The sequence below is a fragment of the Saccostrea cucullata genome, unplaced genomic scaffold, assembly GCF_032062105.1.
Source record: "Saccostrea cucullata isolate Sc308-1 unplaced genomic scaffold, CSIRO_AGI_Scuc_v1 ctg8557, whole genome shotgun sequence".
Taxonomy (NCBI): Eukaryota; Metazoa; Mollusca; class Bivalvia; order Ostreida; family Ostreidae; genus Saccostrea; species Saccostrea cuccullata.
In genome coordinates, this window is record NW_026938448.1 from 9,438 (window position 1) to 32,638 (window position 23,201).

Genomic DNA, 23,201 nt, shown 5'->3' on the forward strand with positions numbered 1-23,201 from the left:
TTGCTTATAACTTTTGATTGAAAAAATATTCATATTTGACATGTGCATTACCTGTAAAAAGATGTTTTCGGGCATACTATGAATTAAACAACTTGACCTTGACGTTTGGCCTGATTAAAAAAATGAATCTGTGATTACTTTTGAATGACATAGATTAAAGCATTCATATTTGACACATTATGCAATAAATAATGGCAATTCACCCCTATGACACCGATAGCGAGGGTTCTTTGAATTTGCCTGTTGATATTATAAATCTAGATTAAGTTGTCAAGGTCTGTTAATTTTCATTCAGATGTCAAGAGACAATAATTTCGGAGAGGAAGAGAAGGATATTGACCGTTTAATGCTTCAAGCCTTAAGAACAATGGAAGAGGAAAATGAAGAAAGCAAAGACAACGAAGATAATGGCAAGGAAAGCAACTACAAAGGCGGAGCTAAACTAATAGATGATGCTCTCAAGGTAGGAAACAGACCCTAAACAGACTCCTCAATGCTGAAGAATACGATTTCTGTTCTTTTAATTTTTTTGCCCCCCGGATCGAAAGCTTCCGGGGGTATATTGTTTTTGTCCTGTTTGTTTGTCTGTCTGTTTTTCTCTCTGTCTGTTGTCAACTTTAACCTAGCCAATAACTTTTAAGTGGGTGGGGCTATGGCTTTTATATTTCACAGGCGTATTTCTTGTGTCAAGACCTTTCAATGGGTACCACCAAACTGACCTCTTGACCTTGACGTTGCATTGGAGTTTGACCCACTATTACAAAAATACCACACTTTAACCTTGGCCATAACTTTTGATAAATTAGAGCTAGGGCTTTCATCCTTCACATGGTTATTCATCATGACAAGACCATTCCGTTGGTATTAATATTTTTGACCTTTTGACCTTGAACTAAGAGTTTGAACACACTTTTAAAACAACTCTAGTCTTGGTCATAACTTTTGAACAGTTACAAATAGGGCTTTTATATTTCACATGTGTATTACTTGTAACAAGACCGTCCTTTGGGTACCAACACTTTTGGCTTTGACCTTTAGAGTTTTACACGCATTTGAGAGCATTCAACCCTTGCTATAAGCTGCCATATGGGAGCATCAGTGTTTCACAAATGCATTGTGCTATACATGTAGTAAGCTCTACTGATTGGAGACCATAGACACCTGAAAAAGATTGTAAGGTGTCCGTCTGTCTGTCTGCAAACATTTTCATGCAATCGATAGATCGGGGGCGCATTTTGTTTTGTCATGTCTACTGTCTTTTTGTATGTCAACTTTAACCTCCGCCATAACTTTTGAACCATATAAAAGATGGAGACTTCATATTTAGTATGCATACTTTACTAATTAAGCTTTTTCAAATGGCACCAAGGTCAATGACCTTGTGACCTTGACTGTGACCTATATCGTAAAAATATTCTTTCTGAACCTTCGCTATAACTTTTGAACAGTAAGAGATAGAGACTCCCTATTTAGTACGCATACTCCACTAATTAAGTTCTTTCAAATGACACCAAGGTCAATGACATTGTGAGATTGGCTGTGTCCTATAAGCGAAAATAGCTTTTATGAACTTTGTTGCCGTCGGGCGCATAGTTTTTCACAAACACATCTTGTTTTCAAAATACAGTTCCACTAGTTTTGGCATGATTTGATTTGATACCAACAACTTTTACCTTTTGATCATGACCTTGGAAATTGACCAACTTTAAAAAAACGTTAACATTGGCCGTAACTTTTGAGCTGTAAGGACTAAGGCTTCCATACTTTAGATAGTAAATTCTTCTGACAAGACCTGTCTTTAGATACCAACAAATTTGACCTTTTGATCTTGGAGTTTGATGTACTTTAAAAATCTTTAACCTTGGCAATAAATTTTGAACGGTTAGGACTAGGGCTTTCAGACTCCCCACATATCATCTTTTTGACAAGGTCTTTATTTGAAACTATCAACCGCTACCCTTTGACCTTGACCCCAGAGTTTTTAAAAACGTAAGACTTAGCCATAACTTTTAAACAGGTGCTGCTAGGGTTTTTTCCCATTCCTATTTCTTGTGAGAAGACGTTAGTTAACTTAGGGTATCAACACGTTTAATTTGCATTTGAGAAAATTTAACCTTCGCTACATGTTGCCATTAGCCAAAGTGTTTCACTAACATATCTTGTTTTAAATTTAAATAAACAAAGTTTTATACAATAAAAGTTTCTGTGAAAATGAAATACTTTCACCTTCATAGTTTTGCTTTAATTTTTATGTAACTTTGCCATAACTTTTGAATTCATATCAAACGTGCATTATCTGTGACAAGACCTAAATACATGTACACTATGATTTTGACGCCCTATCCTACACAAAGATACATAATTCTGTATATTGGTTTTTTGATTTCGATGAAGGGGGTTGCCGTTGTTACTAAGAATAGAATTTTTGGTGAAATACTTTAAAAATTCTACTCCTCCTACAGTTTTGGTCTGATTTCAATACTAATACTGTAAAATGTTATTAAATGCTCCTCCTACAGTTTTGATCTAATAGCAATATATTGCCAGAAAAAGAGATTTAATCAAGGGTCATTAAACATTCAATCTATTTATTGCTGTTGTAAAGTTCCAAGTCCCATCTGCTGCTTTTCTCTTCATTTGTTATAAGTACAAACCAGTAGAGCTTTGGTCTCAAAAGAGACTTCTGGTTTTTGTTTAAACAATTCAAAAATGGTCGAAAGGCCAAGCAGAATGTCTATGACTTCGGTTATGTAAAAAAAAATTAAGACTTAAGTATTTAGGGATAAAGTCTAATTATTGAAATTTTAAATTTTGGTCCAGATTTTTGTTTAGACCTTTATTTCTAAAATTTCTAAAATTCTGAATCATACTTTCGTTCTTCCATTGAAAGATTCTACAAAAGAAAAGTTTTCATTTTTGATTTGATTTTTTTTTAACATAACTGTTAAGTTAGATGCTGGTTCTGAAATCTGTTTATTTTTTTTTCATAAATTTCTGTCATCATCATTGAAGCAAATATAGTTAATATATTCTGAAAGTCCAGGGAAAATATGAGCCGATTTTAACTTTAAATTATTTAACATATATTTAGTAGACTAGTATATAAAAATTTCAATTACAGACCCCGACTTTTAATTACCTTTTCTGGATATACAAGAAAACTCCGATCAATCTGCTTAAATTCAGAAAAGTTTAAGAATTGTGTGAGTGCAGAAACAGAAATTACAGAACCAGTATAAAACATTTCATTGCAAGAAAGAAAGGCCCATGGGCCACATCGCTCACCTGAGTAATTTTGGTGATGTCGTTCTTTACCAGATTCCCTCCCTTGCAATACTTATTGTGGCCTTGCTGTACACCCCCCTTGTCACATTTTTAACAATTTAGAATCTACACTACCCCAGAATGCTTCCACATAAGTTTCAGCTTTTCTGGCCCAGTGGTTCTTGCGAAGAAGATATTTTAAAGTTTTTTTCCTATATATTTCTATGTAAAAATTTGATTCCCTATTGTGACCCCCGGGGTCGTGATTTTAACAATTTAGAATTAACACTATCCCAAAATGCTTCCACATAAGTTTCAGCTTTTCTGGCCTAGTGGTTCTTGGGAAGATTTTTTAATGGCCCCACCCTATTTTTGTCTTTCCTTAATTATTTTCCCTTGTGAGAGGTCTTTGCCCTTAATTTTAAGCATTTAAACTCCTTTTCTACCTATGGATGCTTTGTACCAAGTTTGGTTAAAATTGGCTCAGTGGTTCTTGAGAAGAAGTCACAAATGTGAAAAGTAAACAGACGGACGGAAGGACTGACAGACGGACGACGGGAAAAATCAGAAAAACTCAGTTATATACAACTCCGTTTTTACTGCTCAATGTCTGCTTAATTTTCAAGAATATATTAAAAGTGACTCAGAACACTGCAGACATAAACCATTTAAGATTAACATGTATTTCACGACATACATGTATTATAAATTATGTTATTATTTACTCTTTTTTTGGACATTTTGATGAATTAGCCAGCTTCAAAATATTGCAATCCTTGTATTTACCTTATAATAGCAACAATGATTATATAACATAAAAATGAGATCTGCAATTTGATTTTGTTAAGAGCCATGCTTATATTTTTTTCAGGGTAAAATTGACCCAAATTCTGACGTGGTTAATCTTCTAGAGAGTATGTTTGTGGATGAGGGAAACAGACACCATCAACACGTAAGTCTCAATATACATGTAAGTCTAAATCAACAAGTAAGTCACAACCTACACGTACGTCACAATCTACACGTAAGTCACAATCTACACGTCAGTCTTAATATACATGTACATGTAAGGCACAATCTACACGTTAGTCTCAATCTACACGTAAGTCTCAACCTACATGTACATGTAAGTCTCAATCTACACTTAGTCACAATCTACACATAAGTCTCAAACTACACTTTAGTCACAAACTACAAGTAAGTCACAATCTACACTCAGTCACAACCTACACTTAAGTCAAAAGCTACACGTAAGTCACAATCAATACGTTAGTCACAACCTACATGTAAGTCACAACCTACACATATGTCACAATCTACACGAAATTAAGCCACAATCTACACGTAAGTCACAATCGACACATAAGTCACAATCAACACGTAAGTCACAATCTACATGTAAGTCACAATCTACATATAAGTCACAATTTACACGTAAGTCACAATCTACACATTAGTCACAATCTACACGTAAGTAAGTCACGATTTACACGTAAGTCACTTCCTTCACGTAAATAAGTCTCAATCTACAGGTAAGTCACAATCTACACGTAAATCACAATCTAAGAGAAAGACACTTTATAATCAAATCAACTGAATTTAGTCATGAATGATAGAAACTGCATAAATTAGATTATTTACAGAAATATTAAATAAGATATTAATCAAGATAATAAAATGTAGAATGAACATACTATCTGTCAGTTCATCACTCCGGTCAGTCAAGATTACTCAAATATGGCAGACTCCATATAGATACAGTCTTTGACAAATACATAAACACTATATGGGACTTTCCTCTAAGGAACTTTGTAGTGAACAAAGGCAGTTCACCAAACGTGGGAAAAATATATAATGTAAATCTATTGGTTCCTAAATTCACATGGCATGAATCACATGTCTGAAAATGACCACAAAGGTAAAATAGCCATAGGCATTAATTGAATATGTCAACTAATGATCAATATATAGTACAATTAAAGAACCAAGGGAGAATAGGGCAATACAGGAATGTGTATCCAATTGTATTTGAATTCAATTATAAACAAAACGATGATGATTTTGTAGATGATGTAGATGATGATGTAAATGATGATCAAGTGAAATAATCATAAAATCAAGAAACACAATATTGACCTTTAATATCAATTATTAATCATAAATACGTATATTGATAAATATCACCCTATTATAATAACTCATCCTCTGGCCGGGACATCGTCTCAAGCCACGGTCCGGAGTCTGCATATATAGCTCTTTCCAGAATGGGAGAGCATCGTACATTTTGGCCGTGGTTTACGACGATGCCTCTGGGACGACCGCATAATTCAGCTTCAAGGTGAACGTTAAACGATTCGGAATGGGATAGGGAGTTCCACCAAACATTACGTTGATTCAAAAGGGCTTGACAGGATATTGTTGCATGGGACAAATGTCAGAAATCGATTACCGTATAAAATGCATGCAAGCGAATTTTGAGAGGGTTTTGAAACAATAAATTTGGGGATGAATTTCACTGTAAGAATTCGCAATTTTCCCAACTTTGATATACAAAATTACAGCATTGAATTAAAAAAGGTTGGGAAAAAAACTCACTGCGATCGATGCAATGAAGAGTGCGGTTTTTGTGAAAATATATATATATATATTTCCATGATAATTTTTATTGGAACGATCTGGAAGATAGCCAGGTGTTCAAGTAATGTGAAAGTTGGTAAGACTGGAGAAGGAATAATACATCTGGGATGAATCCCATTTGGTCCCCGGTTCCAGTTAGTTGATAGAGGAAGGTGAATGTGTGCAAAGTTAATATCTTTTTCGAAAGATAGTTGGAATCTAGTCTACAAAGCCTGCCGAAGAAAAGAAGTTTAATCGTTCCATATAGCAAATGGGGATTACTTAAATATTCTGCATACAACAGCAATAATAAGCATTTGTTCTTGAAATATTTAAGAATTCACTTACTTATTCGTTAGATATTAAATGCACAATAGCGTTTTTTTTTTTTTAGCCTGATGGGATTGGAAAGATAGCTCGCAGGAAAGGGAAAGTCTTTGGTGACACCCATGACAACCATAAACTAACAAAGCAACAACTCAACGAGTTAAAAGGCAAAGTAAGTCAGCAAATGAATTTGTAATAAAGAGTTTTTGAATTTTCTGCTGAGTCTTTACATCATCACACTCGACTCAGATAATTAAGAATTTCTCACCAAAACATACTAGTAGTAGTCGTCATATGAACATGGTTAAAATTCTCTAGGGCGTGCCGTGTGTAAAACAGTGACGTGTGTAAAAGGTGTTGGAGTACTGCAGTGATATCGAAGTATTTTAAGGAGTATTTCAATGCATAAGAGACAGGTTCCTTCTATAGATGTGAACAAGATAAATAGTTTCACCTGCGCCACATGCGCAAAGGCTTATGATTTTCAAGACGAACTATTTGTGTGTGTGTAAATATATAGTCTACTCTTCAATGTGATAGTTTTCTAACATCTGTTAACATTTATCAGTGAAAAATTAAGACTTCTTTGAAAAAAGATACATATACTAAAAGGTTTTTCTGGTATTCCCAAAAGATATGCCACTCATCAGGTTTTTAGAAAAGGTCAGACAGAACCTTTTACTTCAAAACTTTTTATTATAATTCAGTTTTTATGACATATTTAAACAATGTAAATTATTCAACATTCAACGAAAAAAAAAAAACTGTTGAAATATCAAGAAATCAACTCGGCTAACTTTCAAAGAGTAAAACACAGAGAAAACAAATGGAAATGGAAATATTATCAAATTAATAGTTTTTTTGCATTCTGTCCTGCTGCTTTTCTAGGGTTTTCCTTTTCAAAATCTTTTGTTAACTTGTTTAAGCCCCTTTGAGATTTTTCAGTCATATTGAGTCACTGCATCTTGTTGCAGGAGGACTGCAAATTTAGGCCTGTACTCGGCACTTTGTATCATTGAGCAGTGAGGGGCCTTTATCGTGCTAGCACCCACTGCGACACGGGACCTCCTTTTATACAGCCTTATCCGAAGGACGGGTTTCCACTGCAGTGTGTCACGCAGGCGATCAAACCTGTATACATGTATATGGTTTTCGAGAGTACTTGACATTTAAATTATGTCAATCTATATTTTCATGGTCATTTAACGATTTTATACATCTTTAAAAAACTTGCAAATGTAAAAATCTGCTTCAGTTTCTCTCTGGTAAGTAGGTAATTACCTAGTTAACCAAAATGGTACCTATCAAAATAGTTGAACAGCAGAACACCGTTTAGGTCACATACATGTAAGCTTACCATAAACAAATTTTCTTATCTCTAATACAGATGAGTTACTCTGCTTTATTTTAAATAGTTCTTTCAATGGAATTTTAATTAAGAAAATATAATTGTGTAATATGAAAATGACCCCCAGAAATTTTGTAGTAAGAAAAAGAAATATATATTGAACCGTATATTTATTTAGTATTTTTCACTTTTCAAAAAATTATGTTGCTTCAACTTAACAAAAAGTACATTTAAATGGGAGAAGCACCTATTTTTACAAAGATATTTGAATTTTTGAAGAAAAAATGTGTGTTATTTATCCTTTGAAAGAGCTACGGTAACCTTTCTGTATGTAAGTACATCGTAAAATAAATTGTTTCTGTAAAAACAATTTCCATAACGTCTAAAACCTACAATTTATCAAAGACAGTGTAAAAAGCGAGAGTTTCTCAATTTTTATCACAATGTGATTCACTACCAGTACGCTATGAGGGAAATACAGATTAATATCGGCAACCATTTGATGTTGATTTTGATGCTAACCGCGACCATTTAAAAATCGCTAATTGGCAAAAAAAGAGGAGATAACGCATAACAAAGAGTAAAAACTAACCGCGGAAAAGCAGAATAGTTTGTGAAAATAAAAATCCTGGAATAGCAGGCCAGTCAACAAAATAGTAGAAAACCATTTGTTTTACGGAGAAAAGCAGGATATCTTTTTTTTCAAAGAAAAAGTGTCCTTCCTAGGAAAAGTGAAATTAAAGCGGTGCAGTCAGGCCTTTCTCTCTGCAGGGTTTTTTTTCTTCTTCTAAAACTGAAAAAATTATTTTATTTACTTGATTTTTTAAAAAAAAAATTATTTATTCAGGTGAATAATCTGTAATGAGTATTTATTAAAATTCTTTGAAATTGTTTACGGACCCAGACTTTGTATAGCTAGTAGGACAACCAATATACGTATACCTCGTATATTGCTATTATGTTATCGAATGCTTGTTTTTGCTTATAATATATAAATTAATGTAACCTCTGTTTTTTTTTTTGTTTTTTTTCACATGTATTTAGGGTGGTGGAAGAAGAAGGAGAAATTTCTTAAAAACGGCTCCACTTTGGCCCGATAATATTATTCCATACACAATCGACGGCAGTTTATGTGAGTCATATGCGAAGTATAGTGTGAAATCAAACAGCAATGATTTGTTACATTCAAGTGCATTATAAATATCATTTTAATCTGACTTTTTGTGAATGTCCATCTATAACCCAAAATTATTGCTTCAATTCTTCTTCTTTACTGTACTCATGCGCAAAAAAGTTCTAGGATTTACCATGGTGTAAATTCCATAGATATGAATGTCGGATGACCGAGGACTTAAATATAATCTTCAAAGTAGATGATCAGAATTTCTTCCTACTTTTGCTTGATAAAATTCAATGTTGCTTTTAGGTTAAGCGCTAAAAATAAAAGACGCGTGACCTTGATATTGTTGACATTAACGATCATAACAACTAAGCAATAGAGAAGACCTTAAGTTTATTTTTTCTGGCACTTACATTTTGTAGTTCTTTTCTTGCCTTACAATGCAGTTGAGTTTGCAAAGCTTTTTTCATATTTCACATAAATCTTTTTCTCTCTGAAAGGCTGTTTCTTGAAAGCATGATATGTATAAAGACAAGACCCCTATAAAATCCGCCATTTGCATTGTACTTTCGGTTTCAAGTCTAAACATTTGGACAAAATAAACAGGGAAAACGACTTTCTAGAGGCTATCGAGGTCCTTTTGGCACTCAATCACTGATAAACATATTTCGTATCTGCAATGATGAATTTCACTAAAAGTTCGGATGTACTTGTGTGTATTTTGTAAAAGTATATGCATTTTTTACAAAGAATAATTCTCCATAAATATTTTTTTTAAGTATTTGTTATCAAGTGATACTTTATTTCTGTTTATCAATGACATATTTTTAAACTTTAAAGTTTTAACTCTATAAACCATACAGTTTAGTAGCTTTTGTAAAAATAAATTTTTGGGCAAGTTGACCTTTGGTGAAACCTTACATAAGTTTGGTCGGCATCAGTCCGAAAATTAACATTTTTTTCATATTTTTTTTTTTCAAAGTTCCTTTCTACTGAGTATTTCTTTATAAAATGTAATCGCCTGATATTTTTTTTCTATGGGAATCTTGTTTCTTAGAAATTTAATCTGATCAATGCATTTAAAAAATAGTAGCAATATCTTTTTATAGTCATAAATTATTTTTTAGAGGACTCTCTGATCCTTCTTGACATGTTTTTAAAGATATTTATATTTTGCATTTATTAACAGCAAATATGAAGCCCTAAAGCATCTATATAATTAGCAAATTAAACATTTTTAATTTAGATTTTCTATGGCAAAATAAAAAAGCTTTAAAGCTAATCAAGAACTATCCTCAATCTCCAGAGATGTATTTTGGAACTATCATCAATATCCACGAAAAAGATTTTGTCATAATTTCATGTCTTCAATGAGAACATTGCTCTGAACTCTTAGTTCAGAAATTAAATTTGATACACTCGAGGCTTTAAGCTTTTCTCGCGACTTTTCGCTCTTGTTCGTCAAGTAATTCTGTGTTGGTTCTTCATAGACTGTTAATTTTTTGTTCCTCAATTTTGTGAAAGTAAAGGGACAAATAATTTCATTCGTCCATCATTCTGTATGTCTGTCAGGCTTTGGTTGTAACTTTTAATTGAGAAAAGACAGGGCTTTCATATTTCACATGTTCTTCACCTGTGACAGGATTTTTCCAAATATACCATAATTTTTTACCCTGTAACCTTTCTAAAAAAGTGAAGTCGTTTGAACGAGAGAAGATAGTGTTCATATTTGATAAGTGCATAATCTATGACAGGATCTATTGAAATACCATGTTTTTGACCCCGTGATTTTGTTTGATCTACTTTTAATGATAACCCTACGCTTATGCATTAGAAGAGTCAGAGCTTTCGTATTTATATTTTTTAAACAGGCAATATTTGTGACAAGGCCCTTCGGATAGTTATGATTTTTTTTACCTCATAGCCTTAAGCTTGATGTTGAAAATTGATGAGTTAAAAATAAAGTCTACATCATAAATTTTCAGTTCAAAATTTTAATTTTTTGTTTGATGGACAGATAAGATAATTATGACATAGTGATACAGACCAGACCATTACAATATACTTTGGACATGGCATACTAAGTGTTTTATTATCGCTCAATCCCATTTGGAAAATCTTGAATAAAGAGTTAAATCTCAGAAGAGATTTCTGTTTTATTTTTTCAGAAACCCCCTTTCGTAGAAATACATTAAAATTAATTCAGCAAAGAATTCCAACTTTTGAAATGTGAAAATTTCTTTTTTCAGCCGGAGTTCAAAGTAATTTGGACGTTATTAATGCAGCAATTCAACAGTTTACAGATTACACGTGTCTGAAATGGGTTCCCACAGGCTCAACAGAGGCGCAGTCACTTTCACATAAGTCCTACATCGAGTTCTTCTCTGAAAGGTCCGTAGTTTTTTTTCAATTGCCTGAAAATATTTTGTTCTATTATTATTGCCATCTTTATTTTGGAGAGCGAATTTTTGTCTTGTTCGATGAATATAACCAAAAACAAAGCTAAACCAATAATTGTATGATGTCAAAATTCTAAATTGATTGTACGCAACGCGTATATATAGTGCTTTAAATAGATGCTGAGTTGCTTGAAATATCAATTTATTCTCTCTTTGTCTGACATTGCAAGCAAGTACAAATTATTATTTTGATTATATTCTTCTGAGATTTAGATTATTGTACCTGTACAATGAGAGAATTGGTAAAATCTTCCGTTTAAATGGGGCGTTTTGAGCTTTTTGTGAATTTTGATTGTTACATAATGACACGTCCATGCAATTAATTTGTTATGATAGGTAAAAAAAAATTCTCACACGTACGCTTCATTACCTAAAGAAAAGGCAGACATTCTGTAAACAGTATTTACTACTGCCCCAATTAGGCGAAGACTGACAGTCTACATAGAGGAAAATGCAAAAAGACCTAAAGAATTTCACTGTGTGTGACGTCATGACGCTTTGCTTGTCTAGAAATTTAAATACTACGTTACATTGTTACCACATCAATATATTTACATTCAGTGTAATTTTCTTTATGAAATCCATTAGAAATCCATGACGTTCAAATCTCTATAACACACGCCTCGGTCAATATGAATATTTTTCTGGTGAATAGCAAACCATATCCAACACCAAAAGAGTCCATAATTGTATAGTATGAATTCAATGCTTAAATAAAATACATGGTTACTGTCTTGAAATATAAGCGATATTTGGGCGAGGGTAAGAAAACGTGATAGAGGGCGAGGCTTGCCGAGCCCTCTTACGTTTTCGACCTGAGCCCAAATATCGCTTATATTTCAAATCAGTTATCGTGTATTTTGTTTATCCTGCAACATATTCTTCACATTTGAACGTCCAAAACTAGCTATTTTCGACAGATTTAGGCACGTCTCTGCAGTTGAAACTATGACGCCATGGCGTAAACATTGCAATATACGTGACGTCACAATGCTTTTAGAACGTGGGAATACATGCACGAGGCTTTATTAGGGCAGTGACCGGAAAAAAGCTTTGGTTTATTAGGTTACCTTTATTAGGTCAATATAAGGGGTAGTTGCAGGATAAAAGGAATTAACGGAGATCGCTTCTCTCTTACGTCAGTCAACTACAATATACATCGATTTCACAGCGTTCATTTGGAGCTCCCACTGCGTTGTTGGAGATCTCACCGTGCTGAGCAACGACGATCATACTACGTTTCTACTGCGTTCTTATCAGACGGCGATCACACGGTGCGTACATCTGACTTCTGATGTTCTGGAGGTCCATGTTTGCTCTGCTCCTATTTTGTATTGTATGGACTTTTGAGCTTGAATACTGTTCTTTATCTCTATTCTACATGTGGTTACAATGTGACATAGTAGTGTGACGGAGTATTTAAACCTCTCTACAATCTAAGCGCGCGCACGTCATCCTTTCGGTCATGCATTTTGCTCTATACACTGTTTGATCGGTACACATATTATTTTAACTTTAACAGGTCTGGACGATTTCCATATATAGAAGTCAAGAACGATAACTGAAAGTTGCTATGAATATACATCATGTACACGTAATTATTTTTCTGTCCATTCATACAACAGCATTTTTACACACTAAAAAACATATTTTAAAAGAACAAAAAGAAAGCACGTGCTTTTTTTTTCCCCAAAAAGATTTTTTTGACAAAAAATCTTTAGAGGTAAAATGAAAAATTTTGAATAAAAAAGGTATTCTCCACATATTTACCGTAGACAAGCTTGGCATTTTTATCTCGGTAAAGAAAAAATAATGCATGATACAATGTAATCGAAAATACGGAGGGATAAATCACACCAGTTAAATTCTAATCAAGTTCAATTATAACCTTTACCAGAATATACTAAATGTTGCAATTGGCAAATATAATTCTGCTTAGCTATTCGATTTTCATCGATGATACTTTGAATTCCATGTGTATAGACCCACCTCACACAAGTGTTTATCGTATGGATTACATATAGTTTTAAGATTTCGTCAAAGGTCAACATGTCCAATAATTATTTTTACAATAGATCCAAAACTATGTGGTTTATTAAGTTAAAACTTTTACAGTTTATAAATATTTCGTTGATTAACAGATAGAAAGACTCACTTGATAAAAAGTACTTAGAAAAAAAAATTATCAAGAGAAATTATTTCAATTTATTTTAAATAAATACACCCCAATTAATGCCGTGCTTTTAGTGAAAACTATCATTGCAGAAAAAATACATGTTTATCAATGAAGGGCAAGTTGGAGTTCAATAGCCTTTGGTTAGTTGTTTTCCCTGTTTATTTTGTCCAAATATTAATACTTGAAACTGAAAGTACGATGCAAATGGCGGATATTGTAGAGGTATTGTCTTTATACATGCTTTCAATAACAGCCTTTCCGAGACCATTTTCGTCCAACTTGCCCTTCATTGATAAACATATATTATTTCTGCAATAATGATTTTCAAAAAAGGACAGAATTATGCAGGTGCATTTTTCTTTAGATTTGCACATTTTTTGACACAATTTTTCTCAAAAAATATTTTTTTAAAATTTGTTTACAAGTGATACTCTCCATCTGTTAATCAATAATATATTTATAAACTGTAAAAGTTTTGACTTTATACCTCACACTGTTTTGGAGCTATTGTTAAAATACATGTTTGGACATGTTGACCTTTGACGAAACCTTAAAGATAACACGGACTTCATGAGCGCCAAACACTATTTTATGCAACCTTTAAATGGACATAAGGAAAGGCGTAAAACGTGGAGAAAAGAGAATAATTATACGAGAAATGCGTTTTATTCCATTATCTTACCTCGCATACGAAAAACTGCATGGGCGGTTTTGTTGTAAACACTCAAAAAATAATTAAGACTGTTATCCATTCGATAAGCGTTTTATGTCAGGCTCAAAAATCTGAAAAATTTCCGTATTTATATAAAAAATTTTAACGTAAGTTAAACTTTGCTACATCCTAGTGACAGATTTTAAATCCCACTTAAAACGTCATCTAAGCTTTCAAGTCGTGTTTGTTCACGTAGATTTGTCATAAATATTTTATTAAGTATTTCTAAATGTGCATTAAGTTTACAAAAAAAATTGTTCCCAAACAATCTTTTGCGCAAAAAACTATAAAACCACGTGTTTTATTTATTTTCTTATGGGTGTGCATAAATGCTGTTATCTGATTGGTTAGAAGGATTAGCACCTTGTTTATTTTGTGTATTTATAGCAGTTCACCGTTATTGCTCTTGACTTCTTCATTTGGAAATCGTCCAGACCTGTTTAATAAACACCATAAATATGTAATTACATAATTGTACAGATTATTTGTTTAGGTATTAAGGTCCTATCACGGTTGTACTGGGATTTACCCCAGGTTGTGTTCCATACATCCGGAGACTGATCTAGGCTGTGTGGGATATAAACCGGGGACAAATCCCTGAACACCCTTGACTGGACCTACAGCAAGGTAAATTATTGACAAGCAAGTTGATGAAACAAGAATATCAGCAGTCTCGTTTAAAGTCATTTCGTAAGTTCTATGGTCGATACAATGGCCTTGTCAGCAAATACATTTTATCATTGAGTCAAATGCTGACGGACGTTTTTCATACTAATTGATAGTCCATTATTTATACTCTGAACTGACGACGGATTTCCCCGTTATTTCCCGATCATGACAAAGAGCACACGGCGGGTGTGACCGGTCAGCAGGAGATGCTCACTCCTCCATGGCACCTGATCCCACCTCTGATGTTTCTGAGATCCGTGTTTGCTCTGCTCCTAATTTGTACTGTTTTTTGGACTTTGAGATTGAATACTGTTCATCGTCTCCATAATCCATCTAGTGATTGATTGGATATCGTTTTCGTATCCCAAAGTTATATGGAGATATGACGTCACAATGGTTTTTGCGTTAGCGTGATGAAGTAAAATAGACAGTCCTATATAAAAACGGTGTTAAAAATGGATTGTGAAGTATTAAACATAGAATAAAAAAGATATCCCATGATTTGCGGTCGGATATGATTTTTATCTAACGAGTTGTGTGTTTTTATAAAAATCACACAACTCGTTGGATAAAAATCATACCCAACGACAAATCAGGGAAGATTCTTATTCATCAAAAATTGGAGGATATACACACTCGGTGCTCGCAATAAGATCAGATCGTAAAAAATATATATATATTTTTTTCAGACAAGCAACAAATTTCTTCAGTACCCTGGATGTGTTACAGTAACTCAAATTAATATACTTTTTCATAAATTTTATTTTTGAAATATATAAGATAAACTTTAACAAGAGTTTGATAATTATAAAGGGGTCTGGGCATAGTTGCATTGTGTACAATCTTAAAATTCAAAGAACTATATGCGGTATTAACCAACATTTGCCCCCCAAAATCAAACTTTGATGGAGTAATATTTAATTAAGTCCTTAAACAGGGGAGTATATGCTGACTTCAAAGCACTGAATAATTTCATAAGTAATGGATATGTACGTTGACAGTCACAAATACGTAAATTTCAGTTTTTTATGAATTTTGCAGAAAAATTCATATATTTTTTCACCGAGCGCATGTGTGTTCAGGATAAATATTTTATATTTGAAATATATAATGTCAATATTGTTCCTGAACACATACTTTAAGCTTAAATTGTTGAAATTTTGATTTTGTCCTCTTTTGAAAAAGGATATAAAATAATTATAAAAGGAAATTGTGAATACACTGCTCTGGAACATAGTTGCACCATTTATTGTGTCAGGAAGTTTTCAAAATTTCTTTTTAAAATTCAATATACCGCATATAGTTCTTTATATTCAATCATAACTTAAGAGCTGCAACTTTGATATCAGAAATTTTTGAAGCATAATTGTGATGAACTTTTTCAATCACAGAGAAAGAGCACATTCATGAACTTCTGTTGTTTATAATTGCTTGCGAGGAACTATGCCTCCATGGCACCTGATCCCACCTCCAATGTTTTGGAGGTCAATGTTTGTTCTGCTCCTATTTTGTATTGTTTAGTGGACTTCTGATCTTGAATACTTTCTAAAAGATACTCTTCTTACAATTTTGGTCTGATTTTAATGTACCTTGACACCAAAGTGGACTACAATTAGATACATAATTCTTTTTATTGGCTTTGTTATTTCGATAAACAATGCCGAATGATTACTGAAAATAAATATTTCTGTTTGAAAAGTCCTACTGAAGTTTAAGTCTGATTCCTGACACTGAGGTAGACTATACTAATACATAATCCTGTTTATTGCTATTGCAAAATTTTAAATTCTAGTTCTTTTTATTCCTTCCTTTTGTTTTAAGTACAAACCAACAGTCTCATCAGATACTTGTTGTTTGTCTGGTACTCATGGTAAAAAGGAAAAATATTTCAGCTTTCTACAACAATCCATGAGATGACGCATGCTATAGGCCAAATGCATGAACAGTCCCGAAGTGACCGTGATAATCATGTCACCATGTTATGGGCGAATACACAAGGTGGAACAGGCAACTATAACATGGCAAAGAGCTCTACCCATGACAGAAACCCGTATGACTACGAGTCTGTGCTTCAGTATAGTTTAACGGTCTGTTCATTCTTTTTTTATCTAATAAAAAAATCTATCATCAATGTAAATTTCTTCTTTTTTGTTTCAGATAACATTTCAAATGTTTTAGTATACAGCGGTTTAAGAATTAAAATTACATGCAATATTTCCTCTTCATATAAGAAAAGTTAATGTACTTTCTGTTGAACCCTGAGGATATAATTGTCATTTTGATACAGGCATTCTCCACTAATGGCCAACCGACGATGGAGTTTCATGACCGCACATTGGATTTCTTAGCTGATTCTGCAACTGGCCTTATGTTTACGAATTACGACATCCAGGACATTACTGATGCATATGATTGCACTAGTAAGAATAGGATTATTAAAATATTATTTAATTACATATTATGATAGTAATTTAATTTTAGTTATAACACCTCATTTGATTGGTTAAAAGATTTTAATCCATTTTGTAAAACATAACTTGCTTACGTCACAATGAGTCACGTTAATCATGTACATGTATTACTCCGCTTGACATTACTTTGGAGCTTGGTTACTTTTCAAATATGCTAAATTTGAAGCCCTTTTCCGGAGAAAAAAAAATGTCTTGTTGTCTACATTTAAATTAAGTTATAAAGAATGAAGCGTAACTGCCCAAAAGTTATGTTATATCGTATAACAAACGTTGAAATAAGCTTCATTCCTTAAGTTTATAAATAGCCCCGCCCCAGTATAATCTTAACGAACGCAAACAGTTCATAACAGTTCATAATATAAAACTATTTATTTGCCTTAGGCAAATTGAAGGGGGGGGGGGGGGGCTATTGAAAGTGGGGGGCTAAACCAACACAAAAAGGCAAACCAAATTTTCAATGCCTAAAAAGTGTATGGGCCAAGCCCCCCACCCCCACCCCCCGGTTCCGACGCCTATGCTTGCTATGAAGACAATAGCAAGTTTATCGTCCACCAAGCAAACTATTTCCCTAGGCGCAGGCGAATAGTAAATAGGTGTTTTATTTACCCTGGCCCCCTGTCTCTTCCTTGCCAAGGCGCGGAGTGTAAACAAAGTTTTAACAGGGACTAAAAAGATTTTATTTTAACCTCTGTTGATTTTTCCTTGAAACCCTGGCTTACAATTGGTTGAAGTCTGTCACGTGGAGGAGGTGGATAACTTATACCCGGTCAGTTATCAAAACTATGCCCGGTTGATGCAGGCACGTAGTTACCACTTTTTTCCCAACCTTACATATACTATAGGAAATGTTCATTGAAAGGTTGGTTGGACCCCCAACTTTTTGTGATATAAGGAAAATGTTGTATAAAAAATTGGTACTGAAAGAAGTTGGCATTGAAAAAAGTTGGCCTCTACACCCCCCCCCCCCCCCCCCCCCCACACACACACACACACACAAACGAAATAGGATTTTCGAATTTGCACTTTTGCTTTTTCTTATTTGTTTTGCTTGTCAACTTGTTCAGGTTAGTGAAAAAAAAATTCTTTGGCTGCCTCCCCCCCCCCCCCACTTTCAAAATCGATGCTACGTGGTTGCGATGTAATACGTAACAAACACAACTTGACGTCATAATAGGCACAGTATAAGCGCGATGAAATATGTAAATGCTTCCATCGGTGGGGTAAATTCGTTACAGAGTCTTTTAGTGACAGTGTACAGGATGATACTGGTTAGTAAATATCATATAGATCTGACTCGGCTCCGCCTCGCCAGGTATCAAATTTACTAACCACACAATTTTTCTCCACATTATCCCGTATTATCCCGTAGCCTGTCACTAAAAGACTATATTTCATTACATAATTATGTTTTTGCATATAAAGTAAATGGAAATCTATTGCATTCAAAACTCCATAACACAGACAGGGTGCTAAGAGGTTAAAGTATGCGTTTTAGTTTGACGTCATAATCGTTGAATGCTGAGGAAGTGCAACGTCACAAGCGAAAATCTAAATATCACGCTCAAATTGACCAGAACCTGTTACTTTGGCTGATCCATTAACTGTAGCTTACACGAAGCCGGAAGGATAATATTTAGGTTTTTAAACATTTGCAGCTAAGGTAGAAAGTTAAAAAAATGTAAATATAAGCAATGAATCATTATTTTTTGAAAAATACAGTCTCATAACTGCAACGGTGTGGACAAACAAATTTTCATTTCAGACTTTATCTTTCAAAAAATATTGCTTCATTGCCTAAGGTCAAGATCTAGTAGATATTTACTTATTTATGAAAGGTGCCTACCACCAAAAAATTAGTCTAAAGTTATTTACTAGATCTTGACCTTAAATGTAACTAATAATGCCGATGCTGTCAGACTTAACTTTTGTTACGTCATAATCTTAACGTCACAATCCGTATAAAACCAGAGGTTTTCCGAAATGAAAGGCGGGGGAAACAAAATACTGCCGTTGAATAGTTTGATGACTTTCTCACCAAGTCTTTAGACTGATGATGTCATCCTGACTACAGTAGCATTGTGACGTCATCAGGATTTCAGCTCATTCTAGCAGTGTTATCTTATTCCAAATACTTTTATAATTAGGTCACCTGAGTAACTCAGGTGACCTTTTGCTATCCGTTTTCGTCCGTCGTTCGTCGTCCGTCGTGTGTTAACATTTGAACATTTTCAGCTTCTTCTCTTAAACCACTGAACCAATTTCAAGCAAATTTGGCATAAAGCATCTATGGGTAAAGGGAAATATAAATTTTGAATTTCATGGTCTCTGCCCCCCTGGGGCATGGGGGTGGGGCCAAAACCACTAAAATAATTGCAATCTTTAAAAATCTTCTTCTTTACTCCGGGACATCAAGCAGACAAACTGTTGGCATGAATGTATTGAACATTGAGTCCTCTACCAAAATTGTGAAACTCATGGCCCCTGGGTCAGGGGTTCTAGTGCTAGGGTGGGGCTATATAGATTATATAATAAAAAATGCATTATTTCTTTAAAAATTTTCTTCTCTGCTCCTGGATAATAAATAAACTAACTAAGTACATAGTTATGATGAGCAAGAGTCCCTCTTCCAAAATTGTGAATTTTATGGCCCCAGGGCCAGGGGTTCTGGCGTAAGGGCGGGGCTCTATTGATTATATAGTGAAAATACATTATTTCTTTGAAAATCTTTTCTGCTTCTGGGTATTAGATAAACTAACGAAGTACGTAGTTATGATGAGCAAGAGTGCCTCTTTCAAAATTGTGAATTTTATGGCACAAGGGCCAGGGGTTCTGGTGTAAGGGATGTGCTCTATTGATTATATAGTTAAAATGCATTTATTCTTTGAAAATCTTATTCTCTACTCTTTGGTATTAAATTAATTAACTAAGCATATAGTTATGATGAGCAAGATAGCCTCTTCCAAAAGAGGGAATTTTATGGCCCTATGGTCAGGGGTTCTAGTGCTAGGGAGGAGCTATATAGATTATATATTGAAAATGCATTATTTCTTTGAAAATCTTCTTTTCTGCTCCTGGGTATTAAATAAACTAAGTACATAGTTATGATGAGCAAGAGTCCCTCTTCCAAAATTGTGAATTAAATGGCCCCAGGGCCAGGGGTTCTGGTGTAAGGGCGGAGCTCTATTGATTATATAGTGAAAATGCTTTAATTTTTTGAAAATCTTCTCTGTTTCTGGAAAAAATAAACTAAGTAAATAGTTATGATGAGCAAGAGTGCCTCTTCCAGTATTGTGAATTCCCTGGCACCAGGGTCAGGGGTTCTGGTCTTAGGGTGGGGCTCTATTGATTATATAGTGAAAATGCATTTATTCTTTGAAAATCTTCTTCTCTGCTTCTGGGTATTAAATTAACTAACAAAGCATATATTTATGATGAGCAAGATAGCCTCTTCCAAAATTGTGAATTTTATGGCCCCAGGGTGAGGGGTTCTGGTGCTAGGGCGGGGCTTTATTGATTATATAGTGAAAATACATTATTTCTTTGAAAATCTTTTCCTTTGATTCTAGGTTTTATGCCATTGATTCAAGTATATATATTAATGATGAAGAAAGGTGCATCTAGCAAAATTGTTATTTTTAATGTCCCCTTGGGTCGGTTGGGGGGGTACATAGTCTTAAAAAATTAATGCTTTGAAATCTGCTCTTTGGTATCAATCAACCATTTTATGATAAAATTTGCTCATATGTGTGCAAAACTGGTTGTAAAGTGGAACTGCACTTTTTCTTTGTTAATCTGATCTACCTCTGGGTATTAAGTAAATAGAGTAAGCATGGTAAGTTTATAATTATGATATGCAACGGTGCCTCTTTCAAAATTATGAATTGGGAATTTCATGGCCTCTGGTTTAAAACACGAACCAAAATTAATTGTTTGCAAGTTGTTACACAATACTCAGGTGACCTATAAGGCCCGCGGGCCTCTTGTTTTTCTTTTATGTTTTGCCTGTAAAACTGTAGTTTCCTTGAATCCAACCCTCAAACATTATTATATACATCAGTATAGTAAAACGCTTATCCACTGGCTGTCAATCGGATATATAGAATATCACACTGCCGGTTTGACCTCTGTCCTGGAATAAGCCCGAGCGGTTGGTATCGGCCCAAGCCTGTGGGCGCAGGCTGAGACCATCCGAGGGCTGATACCACGGACGAGATCAAAACAGTACTGTGATGTTATTTATTACGTAAATCTGAAACCAAAGCGATTAAAAGAATAACAAAATTTTAAAATATTTTTCGAACAATATTATACAATTATGGACTCTTTTGGTGTTAAAATATGGTTTGTTATTCACTAGAAAAAAATTCATTATATCAATATTGACCGAGGCGTCTTATGATGTTTTGGTCAAAAACAAAAACACACACACACACACACATTGGAATATATTTAGTTCAGTAATTTGTAATTGGTATGTTCGTTTTTTCCACGGTGTGTAAATTTTTCCGAGACACAACAAAAAGTGGAAAACCACTGTTATTTGATGAAAATATGATATTCTAATGCAATTGTTTAGTAAAACACGTTTTGATTGGCTAGTGCACTGATGTTTGAGCAATAAAACAAGAGAGAAAGCTTTTTATTGCGACGTCATAATAGAGCAACGGAAAACACAATGCACGTGACGTATTTCATGTAACAAAACACAACGAAATACTAATAGTAAGAAATAAACAACAAACAAAATGCAGAATTCTTCTCGTTGTCTACGGAAAGGGTGTACTCAGCGATGGACTGTTAGTGTGATGATAAATCTTTTCGAGAATTCTTACTTTCATAGACAAAATAGCATGATCAGGTACTGACCACCATGATTTATTTGAAATCGATGAACTGATATTATTATACCCCCCGCTTGAAAAGTGGGAGGGTATATAGAAATCGGGATTTCCGTCCGTCCGTCTGTTACGCTTTATCTCTTATTCGCAGCTCCTCTTATACTACCGAGTGAAATTAATGAAACATTCACAGAATCTTTATTACATATTGCCATTGTGCACTTCCTATTTTACTTTTTTATTAAACGTATTTTGGTTTCAAAATAGCAAAATATGAACATTGCCATTATATGTTTACCTATGACGTCACATATAGAAGCTTCTGGATAACATTTGATAGGACAAGTTATTCCTCTTAACACATTACCGTAAAACAATATATAGCATCACATGGACATTATGGGAGGCGGGGGTATCATTTAGTGAGCTCATTGCTCACAGTACTTCTAGTTTTAAGTACAAACCAGTAGGTTTGTAAATATTTAGGAACATTTTTAAGACTGATATTTTGACCTGTTGAAAAAATTATCAAAAAATTATCAATTTAAACATTCTATTTCAATTCTATTTCAATTTTTTTTTTGAACCTTAAAAACGAGGCCCCGTGTCAGCGGCAGGCGTTGGCAAACAAATTTTCACTGCTCAATGGCCCTGAGTGCCGAGTAAAGGTCAAAATTTGAAGCCCTTTACCGGCATACGGTGACGTCTCCATATGAGTGAAAAATTTTGAAAGGGACGTTAAACAATATAAAATCAATCAATTTTTGGCGGAGATTTTTGATATAATTCGAAAATACACTTTTAGGAGAAAACCCTGAGAATTTTTCATTGTTTCAAGGTGTTCTTACAAAAACTTGTTGACCTGATATTTTGAATGACCTGATATTTCTAGTGAAGACCTGATATTTCTATAAATAACTTTCAATGGAAGGTTTGGAATGACCTTATATTTTGTTTAATTCTTTTAGAAAAAATAAACTTCTTAAATGGTTTTTAGACAAATAAGGAATTTTAGAAAAAAATTGACCTGATGATTTATTACTAAAGACATATATTTTTTAATGACCTGATATCATTAAAATGTTATGGGTTTCAAACCTGATTTATTCTAAAGGTATATTTTAAGGAAAATAATGCAGATTTCAGTGTTAAACTTTATAAGATTCTCAGAGAAATATTTGCAAAATTTTCCATTTCATTT

The 23,201-nt window shown here is 33.8% G+C and overlaps 1 protein-coding gene across 1 annotated transcript in view; it reads left to right on the forward strand.

Moving 5' to 3' along the window:
* Positions 1-295: 295 nt before the first annotated feature.
* The window catches only part of LOC134250325 (MAM and LDL-receptor class A domain-containing protein 1-like), a gene marked incomplete at its 3' end in the record, with an annotated part of 75,157 nt that continues 52,251 nt past the window's right edge, over positions 296-23,201 (forward strand). Inside the window, exons 1-9 of the mRNA XM_062732687.1 lie at positions 296-463; positions 4,136-4,216; positions 6,275-6,379; positions 8,600-8,687; positions 10,925-11,066; positions 12,806-12,857; positions 15,402-15,419; positions 16,584-16,778; positions 16,979-17,111. Of these exons, the coding sequence (XP_062588671.1) occupies positions 296-463; positions 4,136-4,216; positions 6,275-6,379; positions 8,600-8,687; positions 10,925-11,066; positions 12,806-12,857; positions 15,402-15,419; positions 16,584-16,778; positions 16,979-17,111 (982 nt within the window). The remainder of the gene's footprint in view (positions 464-4,135; positions 4,217-6,274; positions 6,380-8,599; positions 8,688-10,924; positions 11,067-12,805; positions 12,858-15,401; positions 15,420-16,583; positions 16,779-16,978; positions 17,112-23,201) is intronic.